At 42.8% G+C, this 23238-nt stretch overlaps 1 protein-coding gene and 1 long non-coding RNA gene across 7 annotated transcripts in view; one reads left to right on the forward strand and one right to left on the reverse strand.

Annotated features, from left to right (window-relative positions):
- LRRK2 (leucine rich repeat kinase 2) overlaps window positions 1-8959 on the reverse strand; it is a 71281-nt gene extending 62322 nt beyond the window's left edge. For both annotated transcript variants that reach the window (XM_083825336.1, XM_083825335.1), the window contains exons 1-4: window positions 8579-8959; window positions 8388-8473; window positions 4036-4142; window positions 596-684 (exon numbers count right to left, since the gene is read on the reverse strand). In XM_083825336.1, coding sequence (XP_083681462.1) covers window positions 596-684; window positions 4036-4142; window positions 8388-8473; window positions 8579-8738 — 442 coding nt within the window. In that variant the 5' untranslated portion in view covers window positions 8739-8959. The remainder of the gene's footprint in view (window positions 1-595; window positions 685-4035; window positions 4143-8387; window positions 8474-8578) is intronic.
- A 127-nt stretch (window positions 8960-9086) lies between these two features.
- On the forward strand, window positions 9087-19155 carry LOC310895328. Of its 5 annotated transcripts, none has more exons than XR_014580618.1 (6): window positions 9087-9426; window positions 11344-11433; window positions 12032-12087; window positions 12752-12884; window positions 13261-13335; window positions 14048-19155. It is a non-coding gene; the product is annotated as an uncharacterized lncRNA (long non-coding RNA). The 5 variants fall into 5 exon arrangements; XR_014580619.1 differs by having other exon boundaries at window positions 12828-12884; XR_014580620.1 differs by lacking the exon at window positions 12032-12087.
- Window positions 19156-23238: the final 4083 nt, after the last annotated feature.

A 23238-nucleotide genomic window follows, 5' to 3' on the forward strand; every position in this document is an offset into this window, starting at 1 on the left:
AACCATGCTAGCAGATATCTCCCTTACTGTCTCTCTTTGATTTCAACAGAAGATCAAGAAAAATGTTCTCAGTTCCTGATAAGATCAAGTCTCTGGAGAGCAGATTAAAAGAAATATATCAGAGACAATTCACTCTTTTCAAATACATAAACTAGTACTAAAGGAAGCAAGTCAGAATGTGACCAATTTTATACTTTGCTAGGAAAAAGTTCTTACTTATTTAACTTAGCTATATACAGCAAGTATTTGTGCCTATGCTGATAACAAGTTGACAAAACTATTTGGCTATGTTGTTCATAGCCTTGCAATTTGGAGACTCCTTTCTACCTGGACAAAAACAGTACTGTTATTACTTTGTATACAAGTACAAATGTTCTATGGTCTGAATTTTTGGGTAGACCTGTGTGGTGCCAGGAGCTGGACTCAATGATCCTTATGGGTCCCTTCCAACTCAGGATATTCTAGGATTCTATGATTCTAAATGACTTTACAGAATAAAACAGAGACAAATCAGGTCCAAAATGTATGGTCATGCACTTTATATTACTGTTCTTTGTTTTAAAGGCTCAAACTAGGAAAGTGAAACAGACAATACCTGACATGAGGAGTAGATTTAATGTTTTCAGTCCTATTACTGAGAGATTTACATTTCCTTTGTGAACTGTGAGCATTTTAAGGATCAACCTAAAAATTTAAAAGATGGAAAAAAAGAGTTAGGGCTAAGTAAATACTAACAAAACTATTTTTTTCAAACATTACTTAAAAAAAACAATACAAAGTAGTTACAGAAATTAGCAAAAACTTTCTAAAGCCATTTTTGTCCTTTCTCAATTCATTTTTCAAACTTTTCTTTCAGCTTATGTTTTTTTCAAGTTAGCAATTAAATTACTTGGTTACTCTAACAATTTTTACATTTCATGAAAGTAATGACGTGTAATTTACCAATTAAAATTTTAATTAATTTTATATGCATATATTAATTCTACAGGAGGCAAGTCTTACATCCAGGATGGAATTGTTCTACAGAAAGCAGGGCTGGGGGGTGCAGCAGACTGCAGATGGTAAGGCAGTGTTCTGCTTGCTGCAAGAGTGATGTAACAGTGAATGATCAAGTGCTTGCTGGAAGAGACAAAGCAGATTCCCAGCTAAAGAACTTGAACAGCATCTTGAAGGACTCTATCCTATCTAAGGTTCCACCACGTAGCACTTATGGGATGCTGGACAAATCACTAAAAAGAAGTGTTTCATAGACTGGCAATTGTATACTTTCTGCTTTCTAGGTGGCCTGACTTGAGACCCAGGGATATTACCCTCTGAAATGTTGCAAGCAGAGTCAAACAAAGTTGAATTCTTAAACATAAGGACAGCCAGACAATGCTAAGTGCTCTGAAAAATCCAGTGAATATACCAAACTGTGTGCCCAAAAATCTGTTGGTATTTTTAACATGATTTTCTAAGACAGTGACCTAAAATCTGTAATACCTTCTCATTAAACATTTTTTTTAAATCTCTAGACAATACTGATGAGCACTAAGAAAAACTGAGAAGAAATTAAAAGGCCGATTTTCAGATAAGGTATCAATAACGTAAATAAGGCAGTGGGCCCCATATTGAATGATGATGATGGCAGAAAATAAATGAGCATTTGATTTTGTACTTAATGAAGCATATCCTAAAATGGGGGAAAACCAAGACCATGTAATTAAAAACTAAATAAAAATAAAGAGGCTCAGAAAAAAATATCAAGAAACTTTCATTGTTGATACTCATAACTTTGGAGAGTTTGACTCTGCGATCTCAATGATCTTCAAATGAGAGTGTCTTTGTACAGATATCTGAACAAAATGGATCGTGCAGTAGCTGGCAATGTTAACAGACATTCCTCACCTGTCTAGAAAAACAAAAACAGCACTGAAAGCTTCATCCAAATTTCATTCCCAAGATATAGCAATGATGTTGTGTGCCTTGCTAAGGTCTAACTTTATAAACTAGGATAAATGTATTTATTATTATTATTTATTTCTTATTATTTTAAACTGAGAATAGATACCTCCCTGAAATTTCTGTATGCACACTTTGGACCAGTAAGTCTACAGACAAGGACAGGCACTGGCATTTCAGTCCCCAGGCAAATTCTTGGCCCAGCACACAGCCCAGATGTATGGACTAAGTGGTAGGGTGATGAATCAAAGAAAACAGGGAGCCACCCTAACCAAGCTGGTAGAGTAGCTAAACAGACACCCTTAAATGCACTTCTTTAACGTCCTGATTAAAATGTTTTAGTCTTAAGCCTTCCTAATGCACTTTATTGTGTGGTTGCAGGTGTGTGCGCACATGCATACACACGTAGAAACTGTACCTGGGATGCAGATTCCTTCACCTGTTTGCTCCAGGAGCAGCTGTGGACAACAGGCTGGGAGGGAATGGAGCCAGAACAGCTCACTTGGACTGACCAAAGAGATATTCCATACCATGTAATGTCACGCTCAGCAATAAAACTGGGGAGAACTTTGCCAAGGCTGTTGTTGCTTGGGGACTGGCTGAGCATCGTTTGGCTGGTTGTAAACGAGAGCTTTTGCATCACTTGCTTTGTTTTGCTGATTTTTTTTTCTTTTACTTATGAAACTGTCTTTACCTCACACAGAGTATTTCTCACTTCTGCCCCTCCAATACTCTCCCCTGTCCTACTGGTATGGAGCGAGTGAGCGACTGTGTGGTGCTTAACCCACAAGAGGCATGGGTGGTTAACCCACTATGGGAAACTATGGGAAATATCAGCTCAAATGGAGTAATTTTCTGGGACCTAAGAATAAGCATCAGTCAATTAACAAGCCTTAAAGCTGCCAAAGAAATCTTAACTAGCTAGTACAGCTTCAGCTCAGTCATTCCTTGCTCATGAAAAGCAACCAAAATCACAAACATACTGCATCTTCATGCAAGTCATCTCATAATAGCAACCTTTCTAAGGAAGGGCAGGTGAAGACTATAAAAGCAGAGGCAGATTTACTAGCAGAGCTATTAAGCTGTAGCTCCTTGCTGTCATTATCAGCCCTGAGTGAGGCAATCTGTCCAAGAGAGAGAACATCCAACCAAGTCCTTCTCTCCTATTCGTATTATACTTACATCTGCAGCTAGCATTTGTGCTACAGAACAGCTTTGGAGTTAACCTCTGCCAGTGTTTTTCCATCTAACCAAAGCCATGCAGAAGCCATTAATTTAGGCTCCCTCAACGGTCAGCACAGAGAGATGGGCATACTCAAATCAAACTACACTTAGTTCCTGGCTTATTTACTAAAAAGATGGGAAGAACCACCTTCCAATGGTAATTGTGTCCACTGACTGCACAGGTAGTTGAGGTGTCTACTTTAAATACTTAATTTTTAGACAACTAAAAAATACCCCTTCTCTTGATTTGTACCACTTTAGGCTTGTGGATGTAATGCATCATAAAGAACACACATACACAAAACCTGCCAGGTAATGTTGCATATGTCTATTAAAAGAAAACTTCTTCCTAACCACAGAATCCCAGAATCACTGAGATTGGCAGGGACCTTTGAAGGTCTCTTAATTCAATTTGCCTGCTCAAATAAGGGAAGTCTATTATAGCTGATTGTTCAGGGTCAGGTCCAGTCAGGTTCTGAATATCTCCAAGGCTGGAGACTTCACAACCTCTCTGGGCAACCTGTTCCAGTGTTTGATCAACCTCAAAATAATTTAAAAAAAATCATTTGATTTTTTTTAAAATCTTGAAGTGGAATTTCCTATATTTCAATTTGTGCCCAATGTTTCCTGTCCCATCACTGGGCGCCACTGAGAAGAGCCTGGCTCAGTTTTCTTTACTCTCCTCATCAGGTATTTGTGTGTACAGCTAACATCCCTGCTTGTGTGAGCTTTTTATTCTGGAAACTGAAGAAACCCAAAAAAGATCTTTAAGCATGTAGAAGCTGATGTAATAACTTTATATAAATACATTTTATTGCATAAATATGCTGCCATGATATCCAGAAGACTCTTTGCATACAACATACTTACTGGTGAACACCCAGGACTTCCCAGTCCTTCCCAACATCCTTAGGAGCTATGTTCTGTAGAGTACTTGGACAAATTTCTATCAATTTACAAAGAAGTGACCAACCCATCTGTAAAATAAAAAAAAAAAATCAGAACAGATGCTCTATTTGGAACTTAAATGTCTACTAATATTCATGGCATCCAGAAGATGGATGTTCTCAACAGTTATCTAGCTAAATAAGGGATAATTACACAAGACAAGGGACATAAAAAGTTGAGAGATGGAACTAGAACGTGTCAGTGATTCTCAGTGCCTTGCTTGTAGCAATATATCACCTACAATGTGCTCCAGCACTGCCTGAGGACATACACTTAAAAGAGATGCTGACAGAGAGAAAAATGAGATCAATAGTATGCCATCATGGGTCACGGAAGACCACTGCACTATTACAGCTAGTCCAACTTCACTGAAGCATTGCTGCCTCCATAAGAATTTGCTATTTAATTGCAAATGAGAAGGAGAAAGGATAGTTTTTAAAAGTGGACGTGTTAAAGGTGTAAATGTTCTAAATGGGGTGAGGTACCTAAATGATACTATATATTTCATATTCTTGCCATCAATCCTCAGTTTCTGCGTGCTTACAAAACACAAAAAGGGCAATGCAAGTCTTGAGAACACAAGGAGTGAAAGACAAACTGAAAACAATATATTTATTCTAATAACTACCTGCTCTATCCTATGCAAGTGCCTTGACTTTTAGGTATCTGTAAATAATACCAAAAATGAAAAATGTCCATACTGGAGAAATCTGTTCCCCCATGTTCCCTGGAACAATGTTCTTTATTATTATGAGAGCTTGCTGGGTGTATCGGCCTGCAGGCTGATAAAATTGAATGTGCTTTAGTGTGAATGATAGCAGTGAGCAAAAAATGTAGAAAGAATTAACTGATGAAAAGAAAACCTTGCTGTACTGAAAGAGAGGAAGTAAACTGAGAAATGTCAAAAGTTCAAGACAAAGCAGATTAAAAAAAACACTAAAGCATAAAACTCTCCCTGGCCATATAAATAAAAAAAGAACAAAAGGAGGAGGAAGTAGGCCTGTCTGCTGTAGGAATAGGGTCAAGACAGAAGATAACCTAGGTGTGGCCCAAAAACTACAGGCATAACAAGATCCCATTTCAGCAAAGAGTTATGCAAAGCAAAGGGGTCAACAAAGGACATCCACCACCAACAGGAATGTAAACAGCTGCTTCGAAGGAGCTTCACTGCAAAGTTCATAGAAATTGCATGATCTCTAACCCTGCAGTGTGAAAGACGAGAGACATGAATGAAATTGGAAGTTGGGTAGTGCAGAGCCACCCAAACAAACGTAGACTAGAAAGCAGGCGGCTTTCACAACAGCTTTGGCAAGTCTATGAAAAAGGTGATGGAAATCCCCGGGAACTGGAATTCTGCTTTTATATTTCACAGGTCACAGGCACTATGTTCACGCTATCCGCAGTAGCTTTGCTTTTGTTGCAGTTTAGATTTCCAGAGTCAAATGTTTTAAGCCAATTATACCCTTAATGTCTGCAGATTGAGCTTGCCCAGAAGACAATTTCCTTGCCTAGACAGCGAGCTGACTTGCTCTACTTGAGAGTGCAAACCAACTACTATGGACATTCAGGAAAATTAGTCTGGACTGTGGGATCAATTCCTGATCAAGCATAATTTCAAAGAACAGCCTTAGTGACCACCAAATCCCCCAAAGATGGGGTTATGCATTACCTAATTTTCCATGTTCAAGCAACAAATTTCAAATCTGCACGGCAAAGACATCGTAGAGGTGACCACTAATTCAAACACTGTTTATTGCTAAAAAAAAATTTTAAAGTGCCACTTTCTGCCCTGCTAATTGTAAAACTTAGAACCCTATGAAAATTAGCTTAATGTCTTTAGAAAAGTCACTTTTGTACTGTCTCTGATGAAATTTATATTTCTATTAAAGATTCTATTTGGATTGTTGTGACTCCAAGCACTGACAAACATTTATAAGGACTGTGGAGCCAGAAAAGACCGAAGCAGACATTTGACCTGCTGATAATGCAGTCTATTTTACAATATTAAAATCACAGCCTTGGGTAACAAAGAGCTTATTATCCTTTTAATAATTAGTAAGAAAGTAAGGGTCTTTTAAATAACAGAGATACTAAAGGCTACAGGGAAAGGAAAAAAAATGCAGTAAACAAAGATGTTCTTGTAAACACTTTAACATGTTCTGACACACAGGGACAGTTGGCGGCAGCACTGAAACCCTGTTATTTTTGTCAGCCCCTTTTCATTTCTGGCATGCAATGAATTTATATTACATTAGCTCACACCTTCTGCATGAGACAAAGCTCTACTGACTGCTCCTTTCTGAAGTGTAAACAAGTTTTGATCTATTGTTTCTAACCTGCTCTAATCGTTGTCAGCCAGCAACTAAAAAAAAAAAAACACGCTATCATATTTACTTAAAAGATGTCTATTTTACTTTTAAGGCACTACTGACTTTGCAGCTCAGTATCTTCCTACTTATAAAGAAGTTTGCAAGACTTATGCCTGTAGTCCGACTTGCACTGGTATTCGCAATATTGATCTATTAAGCCAATTTACTCTGTGGAAGCATAGGACAGAAAAGGAAATCCTCACTTCAGATATGGCTCCTACCATGTTTTTTCTCTTACATGGGTCAGTTTTATTACAATGCCAAAAGCCAAGGAGGCAACTGGTTGGTTAATCAATTTATTCAATGAGAATTCTTTAGTAGTACAGACGGACTACAGCGAAGTCAGGACTACGTCACTTCACTGCTGCCAGGGAGAACTGTGTATTCACAAAGGCTGTAAATCAACTGCTGTGGATGAAGCAAGGAAGCCAGAGCTCTACTAACACACTGTGGATGTTGGTAAATATCATAACAAAATGTGAAGGACGAGCTGCCTATGGCACTTCGTGAGGAACTGGATTAGAGCTTTGCACTGGCTTTGAATTTGACACTTGAATACAATGTAGTAATGCAAAGGAAATCCAAAACTTCTAAACTGAAGCACTGTATGACTGCAAATGTAGGCAGAGAGAAGATTAAAACTGATTTTAAAATTCCATATTAAATCAAAGTGAAGATTTTTAACTTTACTAAAATAAAAATTAAACGATCACGGTCCTCTCACACGCTTCTTAAGGCCCTGTGCAATCACTTCAGACCTGCTTCTGGTTGTGGTTGGATTTCATATTTTTTACTTCCTAGACTAAATTTCTGGGCAGTGGTTTTGTAAATTGTTACATACCTCATATGCTTTCTTCTGAAAAAAATAAAGATTTATCCTTTTGTGTTTCTTAATGAACAATCCTTTTGTATTACTTAATGACAATTCAATAGTAAAATAACTTGAAAGTTCAGACTTTGTACAAATTACTTAGTCTTCAAAGGAAACTTTCATGTTTTAATCTGAATCTTATGCTTGTGATCTTTAGCTTAAGATTAATTAGTATTAGAATTAATAGATTAAAAAAAAATCTTAAAAAACATTATTATTTATGTGACATCATTTATGTTTTGCTTTCTAGTGAATCCAAAAAAAAAAAGACGCCCAAAAGCTTGTAATGATACAAAATTGCTTAATAAAGAAAGCAAGCGAGTGGCACGCGAACTTGGACTTCATAAACATCCTTTGAGCATAACGTAGTCAGAAACTTAATCTATGCCTGCCAGGAAGGAGCTCTTTCATATGACAAGCCTGGCAGCTGTACCATAAGCACAGCACCAAGTTGTGCAAGCGCCACACCTCATTGAAGTGGGCCGGTGTTGTCACAGGAGCAGCCAGGCAGAACCTTAAATTGCAGAAGCTCCTCTGAGTTACAACACTGTTTTCCCCTAAAAAGTGGCCTCGTACAACTCTCACAGGATGGGGAGACGTATGTATGAAGACATCTTAAATCATCCTGCTCCTAAAGTTTGCCTAAAGGAGGCAGGATTTAATGTTGATATGTTGGAGCTATATTAAACGTCAGGATTTAATGTCAATATGTCGGAACTATATCAAATGGCAGGATTTCACGTCGATACGTCAGAACTATATTAAACAGCATTACGTGTAACTCAGAAGCGTGGGGTGTGCTGCATCCACGCCGCTTCGTTTACGCTCATCACTCCACTTTCTTTTGCCGTTTAGAGCTGCTGTTTGCATCTGCAGAAACCTGGGACTGCCAACCCCAACCCCAACCCCTCTCCTGTCCTTTTGCTGAGGAGCAGCGTTTTCCTTCACACAGCCCCCTGGAAGGGCAGGGGGCAGCCTCGGAGCGGGCCGGCCCCAGGCCGGAGCCCGGCCGGGGGGAGCTCGGGGCCGCTTACCTGCTGCACGCCCGCTGCCCCCGCGTACATGTCCACCACCAGCAGCACGGGAACGTGGATGTTTTTGCCGCTGAAGAGCCGTGGAGCTGGAGGGGGACACAGAAAAGCCGCGTTAGGGCGTGTGGGGCAGCCCGGGATGGACAGGGCCGGGCAGGGCTGGGCTGGGCTGGACAGGGCGGCCCTCGCCTTACCGCTCTGCCGGGCCGCCAGCTCCAGCAGGTCGCTCAGGGTCTGCACCAGCGTCTCCAGCCGCTTCCTCTCCTGGACGTTTTGGAGCCGGACCACCAGCTTCCTCAGGGCTTGTTCCTCCCTCGCCGCCTCCTCCTCCTCCGCAGGGCCGGCGCTGGCCATGGCCGCCCCGCTGCCCTCCGCGGCGGCCGCCTCGCCTCTTCTCGCCTCGCCTCACCCCATCCGCCGCGGGGACGAGGAGCGGACGACGCGGGCCCGTCCCGCAGCCGCTGACAGCGCCGCCCGGCCCCTTCGAGCCGCCCTCCCCGCCGCCGCTGCCTCCCGTCCCGGGACGCGGTCGCGGCCGGGCGTGGAACCCCCTCCCTCAGGCCCCCCGCCCGCCGCCATTAGGGGGCGCCCGCGGCACTCGCGCACGGTTCGCTGACAGCGCGCCCGCTTGCGGAGATTGACAGCGCGGATATCCAATAGGATGGCAGACCTGCAGCGCGGGGTCCGCCCACTAGTGTGCCTAGGCTATAAATAGGGTTTGGAGCGTGCCCTCGCGCCTCAGGTGAGGGTGGTGGTGAGAGAGGCGTTGGGATTGTTTTGTTCTTCCTCGGAAAAGGGGAGCAAGTGCAGCTAATGTGTGCGGCTCCATGGGCAGGCAGTAGGTCCTGAGGCCTCCTTGCATAATGTAGTGTCCTTTTTCCTGCTGTGGTGGGCCAGGGAAGGTGGAGAAGGAGCTATGTCCTCTCCTGAGGTTTGAGGCAGCTGAGGTGAAGCTGAAGGATCACCAGCTTTGGGTTAACACAGCCCAAGGAAGACCCTTGCTTCATGTTCATGAGTATTTTGGCCTCACAGACTCCGTTAGGTCTGTGGGTTTGCTTAAAACAAACCTTTGTTGTACTTGGAAGTCAAATTTCACTCCAAGCTGTGCAATGAGAGTTTGCAGTTCTGAGATAAGAAAGTTCTCCTGCCCCGCATGTGCATTGCTTCACTTGTGGTTGATGCAATCTTCCTGTAACCCGGCAATACTTGTGGTACCTCAATGCTCTTCTGGGAGAGTGGTGTGTGGGTGTGAGGTAGCCGGACACCTCTTTAAATACTTGGTTAGAAAGGCAGTACCAGTGGGATATGTTATACAGAAGTTGCATGCCCTTTGTAATACCTAAGTATTAATTAAGGGAATAAACTTTCCAGTTAAATTGGACTTCATTAGACAAAAGTCTGGTTTGGAGGATCATGATAGGAGTATGGATTTACTTGAAGCTTTTGCTTAGTTCACAGTGTTTTGTTAGAAACACGTATTGTTTGTTGAACAGTAGTTTCACAGGTTGCTTGTTTCTCAAAACATGCTTTAAGAAAGTGCTCTGTAATGCCTCTGAATCCACATGGAGCTGGCTGAACTGTCCCTGGCCTCTTGGTGTATCGGTCCTGAAAACCTTGGACACGGCTGCCTTCATCGTTCAGGCTTTTTTTTTGCACAAAGAAACTATTGTCTTGGCATCCCAATTATAGTCCATTAACTAGGACTGCATTTGTTAAATGATGAGCTAGTATTTCCCTCTCTAAAGCACTGGAAAACAAACATGAATGTGAGATAGCGTTATGAAATAGTGACTCATAGTTTGAGATGTGTGGAACACATTACATCTGGACTGAAACAAAAATGAGTTGAATTAAATGGATTGGTTGCACTTGAAATATGTTTTTCTTTTCTGCAGAACCACTAATGCAAGCACAAAGAATAACTGAAAAATGTTTTTTCTTGATTTACAGTAGTATTTTTGCCTTGCAAAATGAATGCAAATAGTCTCAGTTTATATTGACTTCTTCCCGTATCTGCGAAGCTGTAGTTGCTATGAGACTTTAGCAAAAGATTTTTAAAAGGTCAGTCTCCATAGCTTATACTGATCAGAAATGTCACTTGTGAGTTTTAGAATCTCTGCAGTTGTAAGGTACAACTAGTGATATTGATAAAAGTTGTATTAATATGGCTTCCAAATCCTACTCTTAAACTGAATTTGTGGCTGCTTTGTCCATTCAGCAGAGCTTCCCTCTGGATGCGCTGCTGCTCTGGACTTCTTTCTAGCATATTTTAAATAAGAATGCACCAATACAGGTTATGTATTGGTGTTTCAGTGGAGAAAAGTGGAATAAAGTTGTGGATTTCCTTAAGGAAAATTGCTTAAGGAAAATTTTTGTTTCTCAAGAGATCTCAAGCGCAGTTCTTCCATATGTCCTACTTGTGTATCAAGGGGTTTTGTTGTCACTCCACCTCCCTTGTAATTCCCTAAATTCCAACCAATCTCCGCTTCCAAACACTCGTGTCTCCTTGAGTGTTCTTTTCATGGTGGTGTGTGTGGTTTTTTGTTTTTAACAAAATCAGAATTGTCGCACCTGGCTCTTTCTTGAGGTTGAGCACTTTAGGCATACAAGAATTATTTCCCCTTTTTGTTTTCAGTGAGATTGGCAGCTGTCTGCCCTGTGTGTCCTGGTCTGTATTTATCCTATTCCACGTGGATGGGACTACTAGTACTCATTAAGTAATATATCATCTCTGCTGTGTGACCAGCTAGACAGATATGAACAGATAGTGTAGCACATTAACAAAGAGATTAATACATTGTTCTACCTCCAGCTTTTGCATTCCTGCATCAGCTGGAAAATTACGTGGCACCAGAGAGCCCTGGAGATTTGACACTCTTGTTTGAACGAGCTCGGTGGTTGTGGTATCGATGGGATAACTATGGTTTTAGGTCACCCTGCTTTTTCTTTCCTGCTGTAGGTTACGAACACCTTGGGGTGCCACAGAACTATGTGGAACATTGAACTTCAATTGGATTCTGAAATCAAGGGTTTTAGGATATGTGATAGTGTGAGTGTTTGGATTTGGCCCTGACCATTGCTTTTTTAACACATACTTTGGGAAGTCTGCTCTTATTTGTCATCTGATTTTAATGGAAAGAGTAACGACCCGATCATACTGGTCACACCATGGCTGTGCTTGGTTAATCTCTCTAAGGCTGTGGGGCTGCGTTTCCCAGCTGGTGTGTCTGAACCCTGCTCTTTCTACTCTGACTCACCCCAGCTTCGGCTGTAGTTAGTGACCTCCTCTACCTTTAGGGACTGATTGCCTCTGGGAAGCTGGGGCTCCTTAGGGATGGGGCTGGGAGTAGTCACGTTGGTAATGCACCTGGTGAGAGCTTGTTGAGGTGGAATCCAGGTGTCTGTCGGGCAGATTTCTCTTCTGGGCAATGCATGCAGGTGGCTGGAAGGCTGACCCAGGGGCTGATGTGGGGCTGTGCAATAGGGGGCCTGAAGCGCAGCTGGCAAGTTGCTGAAAAGAACTTAACCGGTGCAGATGTAAAACCTTCCAAATATAGTAGAAGAAAGCAAGATATATTTGTCTGCTCTTTGTTGGGTTGGTAATTTCCTGTAAGAAGCAAGTAGCCGTTTCCTTATTCTGTTTGTAGGTGAAGCCATAACTGAAACAGAGAAGACCAGATCAGTGGAGAATTTTTTTTTGCATGTGAGCTTGAATCTCAATTTCATTGTAAAATGGGTCGCCATGGACCAAACTGCAAGTGTGCATGTTGGGGACGTATTCCTGGACTGATCAAGTCTAAGCTGTTACCCGTATAGTGGGAAATACTACTCCAGCTTGTGTTTCTTCCTCATTCTGTGTCTGTGGCAAGAAAAATTTGGCTGTGAGAGCACAGGCTTTAAGACAGACTTATGACATACATCAGCCCACTTCTCGTGTGGTGTTCCTCTGTGGGCACTGTCCTGTGTTCCTCTAGTCCTGTCCTTTGGATGTGGCTTCAACACACACGTGATGCCACGCCACGTCCTCCCTGTGCCTCCTGAGAGCCTGCTGCTGCCCTTCAGTCAAGTATGTGGCTCTGTCCTGGGCTGAACAGAGAGGCACCGGGCACTTGTGTGAATTAAATTACTTCAGCTCTCTGTTTGTCTTTGGTTTGGTGGCCCCTCTCCTTGTTACTAGCCTTCCTCACTCTCTCTTGAGAGAGAAGACTGGGAAATGAGAGTACCAGGCTTTGTAGTTGGTCTGACTTTTGTGCAACTGTGTCTGTGGTGGCCTTTGCAACTTCTTGATTTTGTCCCGTAGCTTCCCAGAAGCTACGGGCCTGAGTAGGCAGAGCATTGTGTAACCTGTACGCTGTTTTGGTTTTCAGTGTAGCCTGACAAGTCGATACACCTCCTTGCATCTGCTCGCAGACCTTGCACTTTCCTCGGTCTTATCTTTCCTAGGTATCAGCAGCAGCAGTGATAGCAGCTGTGTATCCTAAGCCTGGGACGATGGAGCTGGTAATGACAATGATTTTGAGAGGCATCTTGCAGAAACCACAAATGGGAAAGTCAATAGAGGATATACCAGGAAAACGTGATGTCCCATGCAGGCCAAAAGAAAAGTGCATCACTAAGACTATATAGCCATTTCCCTAAAATGGGAATTGTCTGTCTGGTTTAGAATATAATAGTCGTTTTTTTTTTTTTTTACCCTGTCAAGCAGTATATAAAGCCTGTGGAAATGGTACCACAAATACAGCAGATAAACTGTGGGAAGTGACTAGCAAAGATGGATTTCCTTTGAGTGTTAAATTACACTTAAACTCAAAAAAAAAAGTCTTAACTGTGGGAAAAAATATATTTTAGAGTGAACTGACTTGTGCTTTCATCCTAGGTCAGCTGTGCAGTGTGGGTGGAAGAGATTTGGCTCGGGGAAGACATTTTTCTTCTCCTGGAGGAAATCCGATAAGTATGGCAACAAAGATTTTTTTTTTAATGAAGTCCAGCTGTAATAACCAAAATTACGTTTAACTTTTTAGTTCCATCTGATTCTTGGTGGTGTTCACCATCGGAGGTAGTTTGGCTAAATCACTCCTGGATCCTAGTGTCAGAGTGAGGGAGCATCATCGACTCATGCTTCTCGGCTAAATGTGTTTGGTGCACCCTGACACTTTGCTATACAGCCAGGGTGCCTATAGTTGAAATGCTTTGAGATGCTTTAGCACTGTTACAGATTGTGATACAGGTGATAGGAGACCTACTTGCTTCGAGCAGTGATCCAACTGATTGTTTTGTTATTCTTCGCGCTTACGTTCTGGTGTGGCCACAATTTTGTGCAGAGTGTTTAAAACAAAACAGTGACAACAAAACCAAACAAAAACCAAGGGACCCAAATCGTAAAGTACATTTTAACAATTATATTAGGGTGCACACAAATGACAAGGTTTCAGTCTCTGCCTTGTTGCTCAGGAAATCCCAATATCCTTAATTAGCTCATCTTTTCACAGAAAAAAACAAACAGCTAACTATGGTTTTGGGCAGCCACAGTGAGATAACCTTGAAGAATATTCTGATTTGTGCATCAGTTGTGTATCTGCTGAGGTCTACATGGGTCACTGGATGCAGAGCGGGACATGAAGCTATGGTTCCTGCAGATATTTTCTGGTTGCTGTTTCTTCTAGGTTGTTGCCAGCGTTTTGCAGTTGTGTGGTTCCTGGCCGCAGTGGTGCCTCAGGATGGTGTGGTGAGACTTGAGGCTCTCCAAGATCGATTTGGAGAACTGATGCAAGCTGTGGTGTGACTGCACCTCTGATGTGGTTACGTGCAGAGTGCATGTTGGGGCTGTGACCCGTGTGCACCTTCTCATCCTCTCAGAGCTGCCACCTTTCAAAGGGAGTTGATAAATGTGTGCCTGGTGGATGCCCAGGTAGGCACCCTGGGGAACTGCTGGGCATGTTGCAGTGACCTGGCAGAGAGACCTAAGGAGTACGAAATGAATTTCACTGAAGAGGACAACCTGTTCCCTCAGGGCAGTGTGACACCTGAGTAATAACGTAGGCATCTAAATTGTAGCTGAAGTCGCTTCCAGAATCGTTGGTGTGCTTGGTTCACTGAGTCAGAGTGGGTTGGGCTGTGGTTTAGGCATTGCCGCAGGCAGAGTCAGAAGCAGTGACCAGCATCTGCCCTAGCAAAGCAACAAGGAACTTTCTTACCATGATGGTATGTTTGTTGGGCTCGTGCTTTTGGGCAGTGACTTGTGACAGAGCAAAGTGTGGAGCAAAGATGAAGATACATTAAGACTCTTGCAGTCAAGCTTGAGTCTACTAAGCAAAAATGTGTACATTCTGCCAGACTTTGTGGAAGAAATCTTAAGTCAGTTTTTTCCAGTCTCACCTAAGGTTTTCTGCTCTTTTCTCTGAAGCAGAATTTCATGTTGGCCACAGGCTGTAACTCCAGATCAGCTGGTCTTCTGATTTAATATAACAATTTCCATGGCCTCATCACCCAATGTGTAATGAATAATTATGCTTTCTCACAACTTGTTTAATGTCATGCAGAAATGAAGGATGCACTGAACCATAAAGTAACTTTCTAAATTAATGCAATGATAGACTTGAGCGTACGGTAATTGATCTTTGTTTTAACTTTACACAGTGGTTGACTAGGATAGGAATTCAGAAAACATGCAGAAAGCTCATCTGTCCTGCTTGTACATGAGAGCACAGGGTGATAACCTGTCCAAAATCTCAAGTCCTGGTTTGTGATGGCCAGAAGCAAAGATTTTTAAGGAGCCATTGCCAAAAAGCCAATGCCTGCACAGTGAAACTTTGACTTTGGATTCCTGCTCCTTACAAATGTAGATAAATAAACAATTCTTTATTTTCTGCTTATTACCTAGACCTGTGCCCATGTAATCTATTTCTCTTCTGACTTTTACATCTGGAATAAAAGTTGTGATGTTTGCTTGGAATTCTTACTGATTATTGGGTTATCGTGTCTTTACTGTAAGAGGTTTTCTCAATTTGTATTATAGATAGGTCTGTGAACACACAGAAACCTAATGAATACGTCCGTGTGAGTGAAATCTGTTGTCAGCATTGGGCTACCAACATGGTCAAGGACTAGGAGGGTCTACCCCATGAAGGGCAGCTGAAGGAATGGCTTCAGCCCAGAGAAGACAGCTTTAGGGGGACCTAACACCTTCCTGCCAATACATCTGAGGAAATGGAGCCAAGCTCTTCAGTGGTGTGTAGTAGGAAGATAAGAGGCAACATGCATAAACTGAAATGAGGTTCAGAGTGGGTATCAGGAAAACTCTCTCATGACAAGAAGCCCTGAAGACTTGACTGGATAAAGCCTTGACTGACCTGGCCTGACTGTGCTTGGAGCAGGACCTTGGACTACGCGCTACTGATGTCCCTTCCAGTCTGAGTTATCTTATGATGCTATGTTTTCTCTTCTGTTCAGTGGCAGACCATAGGAGATAATCTGTTTTTTTTTTTCTCCAAGCTGTTGGTATAGTTATATTGGATGGCACAGACAGCTTCTGAAGAGCTAACAATATTTGATCACAGGCAGTTTTTCTATTCTCATGATGAAATGGTGATAAAGTCTGCATTGCACATGATTGTATGGCTAGTGGCTGAGCAAAGCTCCTAGTTAGATTGTCTTTCTGGAAGCAGCTTGTAATGGCAAGATCTTTGATCTCTTGTTTCATGTCATCGTGGAATACACAGAACAGAACTTCTGTGTGCAGCTGCCATCAGAGGTTGCTTTCACTTTTATGCAAACAGAACTGGTGCTGGTGGTGGGTTGCAGACTGCCACTCAGCCGATCTTGTTTCTAAATTTGATTGTTTTTGTGACATCCATAGGGCAGTCAGCAAAGTAAAGACAATTGCTTGTATTGTCATGCTTTACTCATCAGTCATCAGTGTGGCCACCTGACCTCTTGTGACAGTTGAACTGATTCTTTTACTTCTGTTTATTAATAATTTGCATGACAGTCTCATCCTGACTTTCTTACATGCAAGAAAAGGAAATTGTTTTGAAGGCTGTATGTTTTTTTCAATAACCTTTCTCTGATATTGTAGTGATATTTTTCCAATTCTGAAAACTGTTCTAATTCCCACACATCTAATCAGATAATGTGGCATTGTGACTTCAGCTGCTTTTTCACTCAGCTTAGGTTTATCTGTATGTGAAATGGATCCGGAGGATTCTTTTTGACCTTCTGTTTGTATGTGCTTATTTCAGGCTTAAACACTGCTGTTAGTTCACTGCCCAGACAACATTCAACAGTAATTAATCTAAAAATCAGAGAAACCAGAGACTGGAAGAGACTCCTGGAGACTGTTAAGTCCACCCTACTGTTCAGAGCAAGGTCACTTAGTGTGGGAGGCTCAGGCCTGTCTCCAGTTGGGTTTTGAGTATCTTCATTGACTGCTTATTTGACCACTTTCCCATGAAGTATTTTTTTTTCTTCTTAAATGACATTTCCTGTATTTCAGTTTGTGCCAGCGTGCATCACTGAGAAGAGTCTCTCTTTACTTTCCCTTATATGCATGGATAAGATTCCCCTGGAGCTTTCTCATCATGAGGCTTCTCAGGATAGTTCCCAATACTTTTGCATGTGTGCATCTTCCACACTGAGTTCCAGTCTTACCCATTTTCAGTTGAGTGGTTTTGCTTTTGGTTTGAATATTCCTATCTCTATCTCTGTTATCTTTGTCCTCATTGTTGCTGTCTTCTCATCCCTTCCCAGCAGGGAAAAGTAGGAGTTATTGAATGAATTCTAGGAGCAAATGTGATTGCAGCCACTTTCTTAAACAAATGATATGTTAATGTATCTGTTACAGCCTTTGGCATTACATACTAGGAAAGCCTCAAACTTTGCTTTATAAGCAACCAAATAAAGTCCATGAGGCATATCACCTTTAAACAGTCAGCTTTCCTTTCCACCTCTACATTCTTGCACTTCTAGTGCGAACTCTATGGCAAAAAAGTCTCTTGGTATGTCATGCTTTTCTGTATGCATTCTGTCATAGGAAAATATATTTGGGAGATGAGTGGCTGGAAAGCTGCCTGGCCGAGAAGGACCTGGGAGTATTGGTGGATAGTCGGCTGAATATGAGCCGGCAGTGTGCTCGGGTGGCCGGGAGGGCCAGCGGCATCCTGGCCTGTATAAGAAGCAGTGTGGCCAGCAGGTCGAGGGAAGTGATTGTGCCCCTGTACTCGGCTCTGGTGAGGCCGCACCTCGAGTACTGTGTTCAGTTTTGGGCCCCTCGCTACAGGAAGGACATGGACGTGCTCGAGCGAGTCCAGAGAAGGGCGACCAAGCTGGTGAGGGGTCTGGAGAACAAGTCTTACGAGGAGCGGCTGAGGGAGCTGGGCTTGTTCAGCCTGGAGAAGAGGAGGCTCAGGGGCGACCTCATCGCTCTCTACAGTTACCTGAAAGGAGGCTGTAGAGAGGTGGGGGTTGGTCTATTCTCCCACGTGCCTAGTGACAGGACGAGGGGGAATGGGCTAAAGTTGCGACAGGGGAGTTTTAGGTTGGATGTTAGGAAGTACTTCTTTACCGAAAGGGTTATTAAGCATTGGAACGGGCTGCCCAGGGAGGTGGTGGAGTCACCATCCCTGGAGGTCTTTAAAAGACGTTTAGATGTAGAGTTTAGGGATATGGTTTAGTGGAGTACTTAGTGTTAGGTCGGAGGTTGGACTCGATGATCTTGAGGTCTCTTCCAACCTAGAGAAATCTGTGAATCTGTGAATAACTCTGCCCTGCTTCTCAGCTTCTGGCCACAGGCATGAAGCACTGCTGCTGGGTTTTGTCTAGGATCTGTTCGCAACACATTGTGCACTTCCAGCCTTTACACCTGCAATGCTTTTCCACATAGGCCTTGCACACTGATCATAGCAATAAATAGAATCAGTTTTGTAGTAGCAAAGGCCTTGTTCCTCTGTAAATATTCCTCAGACCTGCACATCAGTCTGTGGCCACGAGCACTGTTAACTGCACAGTCTTGCAACAGGCAGAAATGGCTATAGTTCTGCTACGGATGTGATTGTAGATAAAGCTCCCAAAAAAATGTATTGCCCCAGGTACCTTTCTGACATCTTTAACACTATAATAATTTTCAGAATGTAAAAGGAGGAAACGGGTCTTGGTCAGACCCCGACCTGGGTCTGTGGCTCGGCTTCCTGGCTTGGCCTTGCACCTGCCTCATCACCGTGGCCTTGCTGGGTGATCGCTGGACTGTGCCTGCCCAGATCACGCTCTCTGGACGCAGTTCTGAAGCAGACCTGCCTGGTCTGTGCTTAGCTCCTGGCTCTGCTCTCCTTGCAGAGCTGCCGGCTGTTGCCACGCTATGACAGAATCACAGAATCATAGAATATCCTGAGTTGGAAGGGACCCATAAGGATCATTGAGTCCAACTCCTGGCACCACACAGGTCTACCCAAAAATTCAGACCATATTACTAAGAGCACAGTCCAAACGCTTCTTAAACTCTGACAGGCTTGGTGTCATGGCTACATCCCTGGGGAGCCTGTTCCAGTGCATGACAGCCCTCTCAGTGAAGAACCTCTTCCTGATATCCAGCCTGAACCTCCTCTGCCACAGCTTGACACCATTCCCTCAGGTCCTATCACTGGTCACTAAAGAGAATAGATCGGCACCTGCCCCTCCGCTCCCCCGCATGAGGAAGCTGTAGGCCGTGATGAGGCTTCCCCTCAGCCTCCTCTTTTCCAGGCTGAACAGGCCCAGTGACCTCAGCCACTCCTCATACGTCTTCCCCTCTAGGCCCTTCACCATCTTTGTAGCCCTTCTCTGAACAGTGTTAGGGTTAGAAAGGGAACAAAGTCTAGAGCTCCACTTAGTCTGAGTGCAAAGGAGCCACCAAGAGAAAAGGTTGAGGCTTCCAAAAGACCTCTTCCCCTGAGAGCTGTTTTGCCTAGGTGAGGGCTGGAGGCCGAAGCTGTGAAAAAGGCTAGGGTTAGGAGCAAGGCTCCTCCAGTTCCTCGTGGTGTGGGCTGGAAAGTGCTGCTATGCAAAGGGTTGGGCTGCCAACAGGCCTCCCCATGAGAGTGTTTTTGTTTGGGCTGTTGCTGGGATTCTTGGCTTAATGCTCTGGCTGTGCCCGACCTTAGGGTTAGGACCAGGAGAGAGACAAAGCCTGGAGCTTCATTTGGAGGAGGGCTGCCAAAGGGGCTCCTGTATGAAGGGGCAGGCTGCCAGAAGCCCCTTCCCCTGAGGAGCTTTTTGTCTGCGTTATGGCTGGCCTCTGAGCCTAAGGCTCAGCCCAGTCCTAGGGTTAGATTTAGAAGTGAAATCCAACTTGGAGCTCCAGATTAGGGTTGTAAAGGGACTGTTTTTGCCTTCTGTTATTAGTTATTTCTGATGGTTCTTCTGCAAGTCATTTTGCTGCCTTGGTTGCTTTTTTCATCTTGGCTACGTTCATTATCATGTTTGTTGTAGAATTTCCCACTTTGTTTGAATTCAGTCTGTCCTTGATATCACTCATCTCAGACCTGCTCTTGCCATCAGCTGCGTGGTAGTTCCTTCATTTCTTCCTGACTTTGGTATTGACACTGACAAGGGTGTTTTGTGATCCTTTTAGGATGAGAGATCAGGAAATGCAGACAGGTGGTGGGTCAATTGTGGAAAGACTGTGTTGCAGTGTGATATAAATTAGTTTCAGAATTGGGCTTCATCATTTTGACAGAAGAGGGAGACGGTGTGCAAGGAAAGGCTCTGTAGGCTGTTGGAAAGGCCTTGCTAGAAAGGAATGTGATTTTATGAAGCAGTTGTTCTTCTATTTGAACTGTTTCTAGTGCTTTCATCTTCCTGCTCTCTTGTTTCCTTCTTTGCAGTGCTTTACATCACTGGCGAGCCTTCAGAGGCTGCATTAGGTATTACGTGGGGACTCTCCTTTGCAAGCTCTTTCAGACCAAGTGCAGTCTCGGGTCCATTTTTCCACTTTCAGTTTTGTCTCATCATACTTTCCCTAGAGAGGAATGAAAATTTAATTACAGGAGGCCTCATAACCACCTTTTCTGTTTTTGAAGTCTGCTTTGAAAAGCCCATGCAAATTTATCACTGAAGGCACAGTATTCTGAATAAATACCTTTCCTTGTGTTACATTCCTGTTCTATATGTATTAAGCTCTGTGATCGGAAAGGAGGTGTTGTTATTTGAATGACAGAAAATACTCAGGACCTGTTCAGAAATGAGTTATTTGATTGCCTCCTGGCCAAAATGCTCCATCTCCTTTTATCTCTTAGTCAGCAGGGACTCTGGGGTGTTAATGAAATCACTGCTTCAGAAAGCAGTGTTGGGGCAGGTATTCTACCTCAGACTAAAAGATGGCATTTTCAGCTTATGTTTTAGTCATCAGGGGCTTTGGGTTTTAAATATGGATGAAGTACTGTTCGTGAGCCTGTGCTTGTTCTCTGCTGTCTGTACAGAAGGCTTGTCATCACCACAGCCTCCAAATGTGCCTTTGTTCAAAGCAGTTTCAAAAAGGTGCTAGATATGCAATGTTTTTATGCAAGTGTCATTTGGTTTGTTCTTTATGGGCAGCTTTAGAGTGTTTCATGTGTATGTTTCAGAGAGGACTGATACTCTTATTAAAAATGCTGAATATTTTCATAGTATGGTATAATGAAGGTCAGATTTTAATTGTGCACATATTATATATCCTAAATTGGGGTGACACCTAGTGGTGGGTGTTTTTATAATACATTAATAAACAGTAGTATACTTTCTATGGATCTTTTTCTTGTGGCTTCTCTAAGTTAAGGCTTCTTGAAACTATGCTTTTATCAAAAGAGGCCAGAGCAGACCTGGGTTTGATTAAAAGAAGGGCTGTCCCTGGAATTCCTGCCCTCCACTCTCCTGAAATTCCTGTCTTCCTCCTGCATGCTTTTCCCTTCTGTCATCCTTTGGGGTGCACTGCTTTGCCATCTATTGCTAGGTCTCTATGTTAATGGAGCAGATCAGACTATGGTAGTACTTCATATAAGTTTTCCTGCTCTTTCTTGCTGAACAGCTGATGATGCACTTTGTGTCTCTAAATTAGAAACTGAAGGAGATGTTCAGGATGTTTTCTGCCAGTATCCAGCTGATTAAACAGCGTGTGTTAAAGAGGCAAAGCTTTCACTTGATCAGACCTTTAAGGAAAAAAAAGTGTTTTCTAAGGAGGTGTAACGTAAAGCCTAAATCCCTGGACACGGGCTTCGAGAGTATCTTGAAGAGGGCTGGGGGGAGGAGGGTTAAGGGCCAGTTGATCCAGAGGGAACAGCTGATCTGGGGGAGATGTAACCCACTATGATGATGTGCTTGCAAAGGGCTGCAGGTTTAAAAAAGCAGGTTCCCACAGCTGGGAATCAAACAGCACTGACAGCTGTTAATCTGATGGGTAAGGAAGAATAATCAATGGAAAGAGACCACCTATTTGCCAACGACATGTGAATGGGCACAGCACTCAATTCTGATTTCTAGGTGATTGTCCATCCATGAGGGCAAATTCCTCTGACAAACAGCAAAGTGATTTGTTGGTTTCTTCTTCAGGCTGGATCCAGTGGTGTTGGTAGTAAGCGCAGGATCCACTGTGCCAATTCAACAGCTCTGCCCAAGTTGCTTCATCAGCAGGGAGAGGCGATAGTAGTAAGCAATGCAAGTAACACAACATCCATCTATGGCTCTCGTTATGAATCATCTCCTGCACTGTTGTGATAAACTGCTTGAAGCATCTTCAGATAACCCCAGTTACCCAGAGAGGCATTAGCAAAGCAATTCCACAAAGACAAACAAACAAAAACCCACAAATATCATGTTGCCTGTAACTGTAGAAGAGTATAGAGACAATAAATTTTCTCTGAGTGAGTCCAAATGCTGAGATGACAGGGACTGGCTTATCCCACCCCCATTATGGGGGTGGGATAAGCCCAATGTCAGTGCCAATAAGGATCTTTGATCTCAAGTCAGTCACTTTTTATGAATAACTAGGACTCCTGTAAGGACTAAAGATATTCTGCATTTCTTCTTTACCATTCTGTGACTATTTCTGTTCTCAAGCATGCAAGTTTCAGGCATTGTTGCTTAAATAAATTTATGAATTGCATGACAAGTGTGTATGTACTGAACATCTTCAACGTGTGGTGACAGTGCTTAAAGTTTGGTTAGGTGAGGGCATTGTGTCCTTCCCATCCAAACGAGCTCTCTGAAGTACGTCAAGTGATCTTTGATGGAAAGGAATTTTTGGCCACTTCCCCGTGTTTATATATTGAAGCTTACTGGTGTTGATTGTGGTGCAATTTTTGGTCTTTAATTTCTAATAAAAATGAATCTTGAGTTCTTAATTCCAAGTTGTACCTTGAATTTTCTTGAAAAATTTAGTTCTGTGTTTTCTAAGCATAATGTAAATAACAATGCAAGCAGAGCTTTCAGGGAAAGGTGGACATCTTTTCTTTGATCTGTATTTTTCAAATGGTTGTATTGTGGTCTGGTGGCTATTAACAACTTTTCATCTAGATGACGTGGTAGCCTATCAGTCCTTCGTATGAGGGAAGAAGCAGCAGCTGTAGTTAGAAGCTTAAGCTGTAAAGACTTGATCCCTTGATCACTGGAACAGGTTTAGTTCCAATTCAAAATTTTACTGTCTAAATGGTTTCCCAAATTACCTACCATATCAAATGCATTTATGATATATTTTACAAGGTTTTGTGTAACAGTATGCTGCTAGAATTGAGTAACATTTTAATTTTGTTACACAATTTCTGTAATTCTTAATTTGTGTCACTGTTAATAAATTGGGCTAAAACAGGGGGAGTGAAAGGGAATGTTCCTCTGGTTTAACCCAAGTCTAATTTTC

Source organism: Anser anser (assembly GCF_964211835.1).
Source record: "Anser anser genome assembly, chromosome: 1".
In the NCBI taxonomy this organism is placed as follows: Eukaryota; Metazoa; Chordata; class Aves; order Anseriformes; family Anatidae; genus Anser; species Anser anser.